Here is a 14,174-nt window from a genome sequence, read left to right as displayed (position 1 = left end):
AAAGAATTGAAATGTTTGTTCTTGTACATATATGTGGCCCACCTGGCTTAAACTGGATTCTCACTCCTGCATCATTCTGAATCTTTTTGATCATTTCTCCATTTCTTCCAATTACAATACCAACAGCAAATCGTGGTATTGGGACCTTAAGAAACAAGATGCACTGTCAGCACATTTACCTATTTTAAAAGTTTAAAACCAAACTGGATAGTATTATATAATTTTACAAAATCTAGACAATTCATCTTACAGTTCAAACTTAACAGCATCCTTCATAAAGATGGGATAAAAAGGATTTGGTTAGAAAGTTCAAATACAAGAGCAGGTAATTAACTGTCCTTCTAGAAGAGCCATTTTCAACCACTGTGCTGTGGCACACTGGTGTGCCGTGGATGGTCTGCAGGTGTGCCATGAGAGTTTGGAGGAGGATCATTTGTTACTAGGGCCACTGTGGAATACAAGCCCCTGCTTTCAGCGCGATGTGCCTTGTCAATTGTCAAAAAACCAATGGCATGCCTTGACAATTTTAGTGGCTTGTCCATGCGTCGTGAGATGAAAAAGATTGAAAATCGCTGTTCTAGAGATACACCAATCCTGGTTTTACAAAATGACACTTTCAAACCATTTTTTAAAAAAAGACTAACAAAGTTAATAAGAGATTTGAACAATCTATAACAATATCAGAAATGAATGTATCCTGGCCAAGATATTTTAAAATAGGAAAACGGTTCCCTACTTACCAAACAATTCTTGTACCCTAATCATGAAGCCCAGCAAAATACTTATCAATTTCTGCTCTTTCATCATATTCATATAGAAAGAAATAAGTAAGATAATAAAAGGGCCTCCAAAAAAAAAGTGTACAAGATGTTTATACTTACATCTAGCCCTTCATTGCCTCCAATTCTCGATCCATATTCATTGCGTACTTCTCTAAAACCACCTTGATCACGAATTAGATCTAAAACCATTTCCTTGGCTTGCTAAAAAAGAATGAAGTACAATTTATATGCAGTAATCATGACTCTTGTTCATACGTGGTTTTCTTTTTAGCTTTTACAAATCTTTTCTTACTTGAACTTTGTAAGGATCTCCTGTGATCCTAAGTGGTTTGTCTGCACCAGTATTCTGCGGTCCATCTTGAATCATGACCATCTTAACACCTGCCCGCTCCTATGCAACAAAATTAATTTGTATTGATTATGCAAGTTTGACATTTTACGCTTTTAGACTCAAACAAAAATCCTTCAACTTACTTGGAGCTGTTTTATTGTCTCGCCACCTTTTCCAATAACTAATCCTGCTTTGCTTGCTGGAATCATAATTTCCTGAACAGCATTTCCTGGACCATCACCATGATGAAATCCTGGTGTAGGTCTTCCTTTTTCAACTATCTGGTCAAGTAATCTCTTTGCAGATCTTGGAAAAAATACCAAATATTAGAACAGGATTTTTAAAAATGCACATTACCAGTAGTGAACCGCAAATTCAAACGGACAATATTTTGAAAGAAATCATTTTTGTACTGAACTAACGTCTATACAGTATTGCTGTAATACAGCACTGTAGTACACCATATCCAAGGTATTGGTTTGTTGCGTTTTCACTATTTAAAAATACAGTTCTTTAATTACTGACAAAATTCAGGCAAAAATCTCATTCAAGAAAAGGGTTAACAATTTAAGGCATCAACACCTGCATTTCTTGATTAAAACAGAGTCACAATTGCAAAACAGTTGAGTGGGAAAGTCTACACATTAAGTTGACTAAAAATATCCAGTCTGGGGAATGCTAAGGCCTCCAATCCTTGGCTACCTGGAACTCCACAGCTATGCCATGATGTGTATGTGTAACCACCTGATTTTAGAAATGGGCTATGGCAGACTTCTCTTGTTATCTTGGCAGGCTTCTCTTGTAATGGGCTATGCAGGTCTCTTGTTATCTGGTGTGCTCCCTGGGGCACTTGGTGGGCGGCTGTGAGATACAGGAAGCTGGACAAGATGGGCCTATGGCCTGATCCAGTGGGGCTGTTCTTATGATTCTTAGATGCTTCAAAGGCTGCTATGAGGGGACAGGAGAGCTCCCATGTGGGAACTTCAACATGTTCTAGATATTAGGATCCAACCATATCTGTCATACAACTTTTTTATGATTTTAAAGTTGTGTGTACTCAGAGTGGGAGTGGAATGGCTCAAGAGAACCTAATGTACTTGTGGTAACAAGTGGGCCGGGAGGGCACCCCAACTCCATCGCGCACACTCTCATTCGTACAAGTGTGGATTAAAATATGTGTGGATTCAAACAATCATGATATATATCAGAACCAGAATAACCTTTATTGGCATACTCCTTAGTAACAAATCAGTAGGAAGTATTGCTGGTAGGGTAATGATTTCTTACTATTACATACAACTATGTCAGGTTATAAGATTAAACAAAGCTTAAAATTATCTTTAATACCACAGGACATAAAACAAAAAAAATGGTAAATTAGATCTAAAACCAGAAATATCAATTTTGCATTAGCTAACAAATTTCCACACTATCAAGGAGCTTAAAGCACTATCTATACCAGGGGTGCGCACACTTTTTTGGCTCGAGAGCTACTTTGAAACCCAGCAAGGCCCGGAGATCTACCAGAGTTTTTTTTTACAATGTTCGCGCCATCATAACATATAACATTTATGTGTACAATGTATGTTGGTGTACCTTGAGCCCCACTGAGTATAACAGGACTTACTCCTGAGTAGACATGCCTAGGATTAGGCTGTGAGGCTGCAATCCTAGCCACACTTACCTGGGAGTAAGCCCCATTGAGTACAATGGGCCTTACTCCCGGCGTTTCCTCCCAGAGGCACCTGAAGGGGGGGGTCGGCACTCCACGATCTACTCATTTTGCCTCGCGATCTACCGGTAGATCGCGATCCACCTATTGAGCACCCCTGATCTATACCATAGTTGGTTTTACACCTCCATCACAAATTTCAATTTCTCAGGTGAGAAGTCATTTAATGGAAGTTTTATTTTTGCCATGTCTGAGAGACCAACCCAATTAACCAGGCTGGGTTTCAGATAGGTGTAGCGGGCACTGACATGTCTCAGACAAGAGAAGAGTATATGCAAAAGGGATTCAACTGACCCCCCAGGACAGAGATGATCTTGGTAGGGCACCTACCAGCTGTCACCCTTGAGGGAATAACATTGAACCTTGCCAGTTATAGTGTCGCTCTCTAGGGTCTATCAATGAGGAAAGGTAGGTTGCGATTTTCCCAAACTGGTATAGGATGTAATGATTTAAGGGAGAGCAGACCTTCATTGGATATTGTGTCATGTATGACAATTATATGTAAAGGTTAAATGTATGTAAGGTAAGCAGTGTGCCAAGTCACAACAGCAATTATTGGTGGCAACAAAATCTTTCTGTGTTGCTAAATTATATTAACATACAATACTACAGGCATACTACAGGCAGGGGAATTACACAAAAAGAACTTTATATTTTATTGTAAAAATAATACATGGCATGCATGAAGTAATAAGTTTCTATTTGAATTCTTCAAAACATGACTTCAACAAAGTATGGACTGTACTGCCATCATATACTGTTTCATGAACACCTGCAAACTGCAGGAATTACTATAAATTATTAATAATTGCTTCTAGTGAACACTTTCTTCATATATGACTGAATACGGTATATTCTGCAATACAATGGGAGTAGACACTATTACCAAGTTCTGTTAATGTTTCATTTAAAAAAATTGTAGGGAACAGTGGCCATGATGGGTATATGCAACCTCTAGGTTTCAGAGTAAGTCTATCTCTGGAAGGAGGATGCAAGGGAGTAGCATCAGTATGTAGCCATCCTGTTTCCTTGAGTGCTCCCCAGAAGCATCTAGTGGGCCACTGTGAGATACAGGAAGCTGAACTAAACGGACCCTTGCCCTAATTCAGCAAAGCTTATCTCAGGAGGCCAAAGAAGGAGGCTGCCAGAGTACAACAGAGGAAGGAGACCTGAGATGCATAAAAGGGAGGGGGAGGTTGAAGGCAGAGAAGGAACAGGGATACCCAAAGGAGAAACATCTGGAAAATGGAGGAGGAAAGGGCAAACAGCAGAAGAGAGGACTTAACAATAAAATCCAATAAAGAGGAGATTGTGAAAGAGGAGGAAGGCAAGAAAGGAGTGTGTGCTGGATTGGGACCTATGATGGCTGGCTGTAGCTGTAGAGTCCTGAGCCAACAGGGAGAACTGGGACTCTTCGAGGGCAAGACACAGCAAAGCTAAGGATGGGATACTCACCTCATTATACAGTACTGGGATAGTGGAGTGGATCGTCACTGGGAGAGACAGACCAGTGGGAATTACGAAGCAAGTGCCAAGTAAAACAGTAGATACTGCTAAAGGCAGGTGGCACATGCATTGCATTGGGACTAAACTGATGGCATAAATGACTTAGATTTATACAATAACAGCTTTATTGTATATAAATATCTTCCCTTCTGAGTTAGTGGACAGTTTTGTCTTGTAATTTCTTGAAGAGCCAGGCTCGTGAGAGAGAATGACACAGAACACCTCTGATGCAGCATTGGCCATTGGGGTAAGTTCCTCCCCCCGAGGTCAGTGGGACTGGCTCACAAGTGAGTGTGGCTAAGACTAGAGGTGCACAGGTCATGAGCTTGTGCTTATACATTCAGAATTAGGTCATTACATAAAAGTGATGTCCAAATTAGTAGTTTCATGATGCATCTTGAGTGAACGCACTTGTGAATGATCTGAAATCTTTTTTATTAAAGAATGGCACCTTTAAACAGACTGTCCTGTTCGAGGAGACTGAAATATTCTCTAGGTGCTGCTTTCAATGGGACATAATTCTCATCTAAGCATGTGTAGGACTGCAGCACTGAAGTATTTTGAGAGGGTCTCACCTGCAGTCACTCATCTTCTCAGAGTATCAAAAAAATGCATCTCTGAGCATGCAGGGAAATGAGGGATGATGGAATCAGTATGCACATCCTGAACCCTGGACATGCGTGCATGTGTGTTTTAAGAATAGAAAGACAGCTTTTAAAAAATAAAGAACAAATATTGTGGCCACAATATAATTTAATAGTCCAAATTAAGGGAATTTGTATTTATAAACTTAAAAGGACCATGCACTAGTAAAAGCATAACATAGTACCCACTGCAAATATATTTCTCTAATCACACTGGAAGTTGTTGCATTGTACATCGCAGAGTAGGGATTTGCCTTCTATTAGGCATCATCACTGCTGACTTGTAGTCACGTTATGACTGATCAGGGTTTGCATATTTTCTCCTTTGTTATCTGCAGCTAATGAATTCTTAGGCAAAAACGAAGTATTTATTTCTGGTAAAGGCCTGCTCAATGACCTGCTCAATGACCAGCCCTCACCTGGTACTATGAATGCTATTCAGCCCACTGCATGAAATGAGTTTGGCATGCCTGCTCTCAAGCATCATGAAGTGCAGAACGGGAAAGGGAATCAGCAGAATTTGCCAAGCCATTCCATAGGCACAAGGGCCTTTAACAATGTAAAACTGAGGTTGGGATACAATCCGTAGCACAGTCACATTGATGACATCACCTTAAAAGTGGTGCTATGTGAACATAGCTCACATATAAAAGCCAATACTTCCTGAGAAAGATTTCAGATGACTCTGAAGGGAGGGAAGTAAAGACGGAGTGTTACTTTCTCAGGTGAATAATGAACCATGTTTCAAAGTACAGTAATTGTTGAAATCAGTTTCTTATAGTCCATTACAACATAATCACTCCTTGCTCTGTAGAGCTAAATTTGGAACATAAACTATACCACTATGACATTCATCCTGGGTAATCATGTCTTACCTTCAACTGGCTACAGCAACTGCTGAACAATTCAGGATGTTTCTGTATTGCCAGAGCTCTCACCACTGAATCAGACTTAGAAATATTTTACTGTGCAAGTTTATTATGCATAGGTGCATACAAACACTTACTGTACTGACTCAGGAGTTCCAGTTAACATGCAGGATCTTTCAGGCAGGCCACCACTATCTATAAAATGGGAAAAACACAATACATACTAGCAAAGAAGCAATGAAGCTGTATTTAGCAATTCATTATTTACAATATCACCACATTTTTGAAACAGATATTCAAATTTGTCCAAAATTTGTCTAAATATTAACTAATTGATTTATATCCTACAACTGGTAAACTTAAGACCATCAGTTTGATTGTATGCAACATTAATTGCTACCACTTCATACTGGCCACTAACAATAATATGTACAATCAAAAAAATTACCAGGTGCAATTTGTATTTTGCATCCAGATTCTTGCTGTATGCGGGATATCTGTTCTCCTCCTCTGCCAATTACTTGAGAAATAGAAAAACAAACCAGCATTATTGCACTAATAACCTCTGCTATAATTTTTATTTTATTATGGTAAATTTACTCTACTTACTGAATCCAACCATCCCATCAGGAACTTTGTATTCTTCTGTCATTACAGACCTGAACAAAATACAATAAAAACTAACATTTGCACCTAGCTTTGAATCCAATCACCTCCAAAACTAACTAATTGCATACTGTCCTTTACCTTTTATTAATTTTAACAAAAGCCAAATTAATGCTTACTTCTTGAAAGTTTTACTAAGTTTGTTCATAGCTTTTTTTATCCCGCATTTCTCCCACACTAAAAGGGACTCAGGGTGATTAACAATAAAATCAATACATATAAACAATATAATATTAAAAGCAATTAAAACATTAACAAACCCAGGATCTTGACAATTAAAAATAATCAAAAACCATTTTTACCTAACTTAGAATACCGGAAGTTATTTGTATGTTGAATGGAAGTATGAGTCAAAATTTTAGATTTAAGCATATGTCACAAAAAATAGTATTTAATGGCAGGAGAGTTTAAGCAAACTTAACAAAAATTTTATAGCCAATACATTTTACAAGGAAAGTGGAAACTTAAGAAACAGCATATTTGAGGTTTTTTAAAGAATCGTAACTGCTTAATCCACGTAACAAGTTAAATACATACCTATTTCTTGCCCTTAAGTGTGGCATGACCTTTTTAACTCTAGTTATGACAAGCAACTGAATTTCATCAGTGCCCAAAAGGTTGGAGCAGCTGTAACATGGCTCAACCCAGCACACTGCTAGTGGCTGACCTCGAGTTCACATTATGACTGAGCAATATATTTTGATTATTCTTTATGCAACTATGTCTTTTTCTTGAATTTTCCCCCCACATTTGCTTTTGTTTACATCAGGGGTCTTCAAACCCCGGCCCAGGGGCCAGATGCGGCCCGCGGCCAGCCTTTGATCCCGAGAGCCTCTAGTCCAGCTGACCAAACACAAACAGAGTTATGCTTGTGGAGTGGGGGAATGGGGTCCATTTAAGTGTGTGCTTTATTTCTTGGGCTGTGTTGGTGCTTAGAGAAATCCTGGACATTTGAGCCATTCATTCATTCATCTAAGGTCCATCTCTAATGTATTTATTTAAATTTTATATTTATCTGTGCCAGATATTTGATGCGGCCCTTCAGTCAAAAAGTTTAGAGACCCCTAGTTGACATCATGAAGTGCATTTGTGAAATGCTGACTGATGGAGATAACAGGTAGTCTGCATGATGGTGAACTGACTGGCATCTTGCTTACAAGAGTCATGAAACTAATTATTTCATATTAAATATAAAGAAAATTAATCAACTACTTTAATTTTTTCTTGGAGGAGACAACTGAACTCTGGCTTCACATGGGTACAATGTAAACGTTTTCTTGCTTATCTCTAAGTTACTGCAATCCCATACACACTTACCTGAGAGAAAAGCCCTATTAAACACAGCAGAACACATTTCTGAGAAAACGTGTATAGGATTGCACTATAACTTACTTTCAAAAAGTATGCAGTGTGCACGCACACGCTTTCATCTACAACTTTGGTTGGTGGTTGTTAAAATGTGTCTTGGAGTCTTAGATATAGGCTTCACTCAGATAAGTGGCATTCTCTTGGCTAAGGTTTGATTATGCTGAACACTAACAGATGATACATGCATAAATACCCCAAAGGTAAAACCTCTAATTATCCAAATTATTGCATTGCATGTTCAATCAACAACCCTTTCCTTTCAAACACTTCTTTCCTGGAATCCTTGGTGCTTTTTCAAGACAAACAAACTTAACCAACAACCTTATAATTTCAACATATTGGACCCACTCCTGCTTGTTATAATTATTACATGTAATTTTCTACAATGTCTTATAAATTTCAAGGAGAATCAAATAGGATGCGGTTATTTTCCCACAAGAATCAATAAAAAAATACAGATCCTACCTCTGTTGCTGATGCATGGGTGGTAACTGACTTCCAAAAGCTATAATAAAATATTAAATATTTTTATTGTTAATTTCACCAAATGCTTTGTATTTTAAAAGTGTGCAACATGAAGAGCCAACTTGGACCATAGTTTGCCATTTAGTACATGAGCTACTGCTCATACACAGGGTATCAGAAATTCCATTTGCAGAACGGAATTACAACTAGAATCTGCCAATTTCTTCCCCTTTTGCACAAACAAGAAGATGAAAAAGATAAGTACACAAAATCACGCTATGGCTTGTCATGGCTCATAAACCATGGCCCATCTTTCTGTTTCAAGCAGGTCACAGCTACCTTTTTTCACTTCAAGACCTTTGCATGTATAACTTCAACTAGTTTTCCTACAGCCCAGTCCTATGCCTCAGCAGCACTGTGAGGTCCATCGGCACTGAAATAGCTACTGTAGTATGCTGCTGGGCTAGGGCAGCAGCTCGAGTCTCCTCAAGGTAAGAGCACAAATGTTCCCTTACCACCTGTTGAGCCCCAGTGGCCCCAATAGGTCTCCTTGGAGCTGTGACAGCTCTTGAATTGGAGTCAACTAAGGAGGCCCATGCTGAGCTCTGCAGCTTGGGAGAGGGCAAAGTATGCAGCAGCAGCCTCTGCTGCCATCTCCGCTTCCTTCTGGGCCCAATCCTTTCTCATGGAAACCAGAAGTTGCAGATTTTGCCTGAAATGCACATTCTGAGGCCTGTGGAAGCATGCAGGCCTCAGAACAACCTCTGGACAAGTGCAGAGGGTCCAGGTGGGCCCTTCCCCAAAGGTTTGGAACACAAAGATTATGAAATCTATAGGTGCCAAATCCACAAATAATGAGGGCCACCTGTATTTTAATTTAGTTTCACTTTTCTTGCACAACTCATGTTAGAAGAAAGTGTAAAGTGGTCATTTTGTGAAAAGAACATCTTTAGAATCAACGCAGTATTTCTAATTTCAGGTTTAAATCTTTCCAAAATTCTCAATTCTGTGTCTTAGAAAAATGTAGAATTATATCCTAACTCTGTTTTGGGGGGTCCCCCAACCCTCAGGAACAGATTTTAGTGTGAGTGCATGTACAGAACTATGCAGGGAAGTGAAAAGTTGAGACAGAAGAGGAACAGGTTAAACAATGTATGTTACAATGGGCTAAAAATGTGGGACATGAGATTTTATAACCATGATGAGCCAATACAGGATGGAAGATGGGGGACTGCTCCCAGAGCTCTGGGCGAGTGCCAGGTGGCAGAACAGTAAATTTGGGAGGGGGGAGGTGTTCTGGGGTGGAGTAGGATGGAGGAGGCAGAGATGGCAGCAGGCTCTGCTGCCATATCCAAACCCCCCCCCCCCCCAGCCCAGGAGACCCAACACAAGTCTTCTTGAATCTGCCTTTGGTTCAATCGTGGGCGCAGATCCAAGGAAACCCATCAGGGTGGCCTCCGGACTACATTGGGTAAGGGAACATAAGCCCCCATACCCTGAATAGACCCCGTGCTGCTTCCCAGCCCCATGGGATACAGCTGTAGCCATTTTGGCACCACTGTAGCCCTGGGTGCTGGGAAGCATAGGACTGGGTTGCCTATACATAAGAAACAGTTGGTTCTGAATGTAAACCTATAAATGAAACCAGAAGCTTTTCTGTTAGGTATACTGCAGAATCAGGTACAAAAGGGCTTGAAAACTAGTTTTATATATGACAACTGAGACGAGGGTATCATATGCACAGTACTGGAAAGTTCCAGAAGTGCTTTCTTTTGAAGAATGGTGGATAAAGCTTTAGGACTTAGCAGAAATGGACAAACTTATGACTTTACTTAAAGAGAAGACATTAAGTTCTGTTATTAATAATTGGAAGCCACTAATTGACTTTCTGCGCAGGAAGGAATTAAATGATGCAATGATAAGTGGATTTTATGAGCTGATACTGGAAATAGACTTCAAAACATTTGGATGGCAACAAGAAAAATAACTGATAAGTTGATTATAAAATAACAAGAAATTATTGAAGGATTAAACAAGATAGGGCTTTCAATGATATATAACATTTTTACTGAGTTTGTTAGGAAGTGATAAATTATTAGAATTTACTGCTCCACGCCTGCTTTATATCTTACAAATTCTATTTTTCCTTGTTTGTTTTTGTTGCCTTTTAAAATGTATTATAATGTCATTTTTCTATTTTTGTTGCCGTTTAAAATGTATAATACTGTCATTTTCCCATTATATAATGTCTTTTTTGTATAAATGTGATATGGCTCTTTTAGGTAATGTTATATTTATCTGTTAATACATGTAAGAAAAAGACTACACAGAAAAAGAAGAGTGGCAAAAATCCACCTGCAACTCTTTGCAGAAACAGCATTTTTTCCACAATCAGAAAAAGAATTTAAGGTACAAACTCAGAAAAACTGTCCTTTCCAGCCTTCCTAACTCTTAATGTAGGAGATGTGTAATAAAAGTTATTACAATATACAGTGGGACAATATAAAACTTTAATGCACATAAGCAAAGCTTGTTTACACAGATCACACTCTGTTTCCTGTGCTTCCTATCCCCACCACAGGTGGCATTCAATACTCTCATGTTGGGAGACTGTCAGTAATGTGTGACTCCAAGTGCAAATACAGAAACTAGCCGCTCAATGAGCTTTTTTCACCATCCCAGCATTGTAAAACACATTCAAAGCTAAGGGATAGGGACCTTGGGAACATCTGTGCTAGAAAGGAGCAGCAGCTCTGAAGGCCCCATTGCTCTTTCCCTTCAGGTGAGCCTACAAGGGGCCTCTAAGACCCAGCTGACTCAGTTTGCTGAGTCAGGCTGCCAGCTGAGGGGTGTGGGGCGGAGCCTGAACCTTGGGAACACTTGTGCTGGAAAGCAGCAGCAGCTCTGAAGGCCCCATTGCTCTTTCCCTTCAGGTGAGCCTACAAGGGGCCTCTGGCTTGCCAGAGATGTGAGCTGTGGTGCGAGCCAAAGGGCTCTTTGCCCGTGGCTCTTCGCATAGTGGATCAAGACCTAGGAGCCTGGAAGATTCATTGCTGTGGACTGCAACCTCAGACCACTTAATGCTCCAGATCAGCAGTGACAGCCCAACATCCTTTCCCCTTGTGTAGTGTCTAGCTGCACAAGTGTGAGGCATCGGTCAGGGGATGTTAGAAGATATCGGGTTTGCATTAAGTTTGAAAATGGAACTGTAAGCTGTCCAGTGCTGAGTAGAGCAGCAGTAATATCTCTCTTCCTCCTATATGACCGTCTGCTGGGGATGATAGAATAACATCTTAGACGATAGTAAGAGACTCTATAGCAGCCTGATTGAAGAACCACGGTGGACGCAGCTAGCATTCTATTACTTGCATCCAACATTGCCCTGTTCTTGGCTTGGTCAGCACCTTTCGGGGAATGTTATGGGTTAGTGCCCCCCTCCCTTGTCTTATATTCAAATCCTGATGCAAGAGTAAGAGATGAGTAGGGCTGCCCCTGTGAGAGAGGGGAGCTAGAAGATGGGTGAGATTGCACCTCTGTGAGAGAGGGGTGGGGAATGATTTGGTGCACTGCTATCGGGACTGGATTGGACAAGGGAGGTGGTTTTGGGAGTGGGTTGTTGGACCTTGCAGACTAGGGCCTTTCCTCACCCCCCCCCCCAAATCTCTGGCTTTTAACTGCAGGTGTGGACTTTTCTAGTGTCAAATTTTTAATCTGAGCCGGTGCATTGTTAAAGTGGCTTTTAGGGCGGGCCTCGCAGGTAAGTTCTGAGGGGAGCTATGGGGAGGGGAATAGTGCCACCAACAACAGAGTGACGGGCCATGGAAGATATGGTGGTGGAGCGAGGGCTGGCTGTTCCAGGGTAAGGAGGGTCCATCGTAGACAGATTGTCCCTCTTTCCAGCCTTCCCTCCAGCTCTCTGACAACTGGGGGCCTTGGCAGTAGTGCCCTGGGTTTGAAACTGCTGCTCTTACATGCCAGATCAGTCAACAATAAAACCTGTCTCATCCAGGATTTAATCCTGGGTGGGGGTGCTGATCTGGCTTGTATTACGGAGACCTGGTTGGATGAAGCAGGAGGAGTGAACCTTTCCCAGCTTTGTCCTCCAGGTTTCCGTGTAGTGCAGCAGCCACAACTGCAGGGAGGGGGAGTCACAATAGTCTACTGGGATTCCATCTCCCTTGCCAGGAGTCCTGTCCGGCAACTCACTGGGTTTGAGTGTCTATATATCTCGTTGGAAGGGCGGGACAGGATTGGGATTCTGTTGGTATAACGTCCGCCTTGTTGCCCAGCAGTCTCCCTACCTGAGCTGACTGGGTTGATCTCGGACGTTGCATTGGAGGCCCCCAGCCCACTGGTGTTGGGGGACTTCAATGTGCACGCTGAGGCCCCAGAGGTAGGCGCAGCTCAGGATTTCATGGCTGCCATGGCAACCATGGGCCTGTCACAAAAGATCTTTACCCCAACCCATGAGGTTGGACACATGCTAGACCTGGTGTTTTTGTCTGGGCAAAGGGATGGTGATCTGGATGTGGAGGAGATCAACATCACTCTGTTGTCATGGACAGATCACTTCCTGGTAAGGTTTAGACTTGTTGTGGCCTCCTGTCTCCACAGAGGCGGAGCACCTTATTGTATGGTTTGCCCCCATAGACTGATGGATCCGAATGGTTTCCTGAGGGCTCTGGAGGATTTTCCTGCTGCTAAGGCCAGCGACTGAGGCTCTGGTTGATCTCTGGAACACAGAGATGGCGAGGGCTGTGGATGAGATTGTTCCTGAGCAGCACCTTCCAGCCAGCAGAGTCAAAGTGGCTCCTTGATTTACTGAGGAGCTTCGAATGATGAAGCGGCAGGGTTGGCGTCTTGAGTGACGGTGGAGGAAGACTCGTGACAGATCCTATCAGACACAGGCTAAAGCCCACTACAGGGCCTACTCTGTGGCGATAGTGGCAGCAAAGCGCTTCTTTTCTGCCACTATCGCGTTCACATAGCCAGCCAGAAGAAGCGTTCCATTTGTTGCAGGGTCTCCTCCATCAGACCCCATCAGTGGATCAGGAGGACCACACGGAGGTCCACTATAACATCTTTGCCAGGCACTTTGTGGATAAAATCGCTCAGATTTGCCACGACTTGGACTCCATGTTGAACAATGTCTAGTGATGCCCCCGTGGCACCTGTCAATCCTGTTTTGTGGGATTCTTTTCAGCTTGTAGAACCTGAGGATGTGGACATGATCCTTTTGAGTGTGAGGCCATCCGCCTGCCTGCTGGACCCGTGCCCAGCATGGCTGGTTAGATCTGCCCGGGAGGGACTGGCTGAGTGGACAGAGAAGGTAGTAAATTCATCTTTGAGGGAGGGGGCGATGCCTCTGGCATTAAAGCAAGCAGTGGTTCGCCCCCTCCTGAAAAAGCCCTCTCTGGACCCCTCTATGTTGGATAATTATCAGCCAGTCTCGAACCTCCCATTTCTGGGCAAAGTGATCGAGCAGGTGGTGGCGTCTCGGCTCCAGAGGATCCTGGATGAAGCGGATTATCTGGATCCCTTTCAATCTGTCTTCAGGCCTGGCTTCGGGACAGAGACTGCCTTAGTCACCTTAGTGGATGACTTACGCTGAGGGCTGGACAGATGGAGTGCATCCTTGCTAGTCCTTCAGGACTTCTCAGCGGCTTTCGACACCATTGACCACAGTGTCCTTCTGGGACGGTTGGCTGAGGTGGGGATCGGGGGCACTGCTTTGCAGTGGTTCTGGTCCTTCTTGGCTGACAGGTCCCAGATGGTGGTATTAGGGGACTCCAGTTCGGCACCCTGGCCCTT

The 14,174-nt window shown here is 42.2% G+C and overlaps 1 protein-coding gene across 7 annotated transcripts in view; it reads right to left on the bottom strand.

The window, feature by feature from the left end:
- FUBP1 (far upstream element binding protein 1) overlaps positions 1-14,174 on the bottom strand; it is a 43,046-nt gene that overhangs the window by 18,959 nt on the left and 9,913 nt on the right. For all 7 annotated transcript variants that reach the window (XR_010794292.1, XR_010794291.1, XR_010794293.1 and 4 more), the window contains 8 exons: positions 8,364-8,403; positions 6,474-6,523; positions 6,313-6,384; positions 6,002-6,059; positions 1,257-1,419; positions 1,075-1,173; positions 882-983; positions 43-145 (listed from right to left, as the gene is read on the bottom strand). Coding sequence is in view for 4 of the 7 variants with exons in the window: in XM_066623424.1 (XP_066479521.1) it covers positions 43-145; positions 882-983; positions 1,075-1,173; positions 1,257-1,419; positions 6,002-6,059; positions 6,313-6,384; positions 6,474-6,523; positions 8,364-8,403 (687 nt within the window). In the remaining 3 variants the exon portion in view is untranslated. The remainder of the gene's footprint in view (positions 1-42; positions 146-881; positions 984-1,074; positions 1,174-1,256; positions 1,420-6,001; positions 6,060-6,312; positions 6,385-6,473; positions 6,524-8,363; positions 8,404-14,174) is intronic.

The sequence above is a fragment of the Tiliqua scincoides genome, chromosome 4 (genome assembly GCF_035046505.1).
Source record: "Tiliqua scincoides isolate rTilSci1 chromosome 4, rTilSci1.hap2, whole genome shotgun sequence".
In the NCBI taxonomy this organism is placed as follows: domain Eukaryota; kingdom Metazoa; phylum Chordata; class Lepidosauria; order Squamata; family Scincidae; genus Tiliqua; species Tiliqua scincoides.
This window is presented reverse-complemented; position numbering and strand designations above follow the sequence as displayed.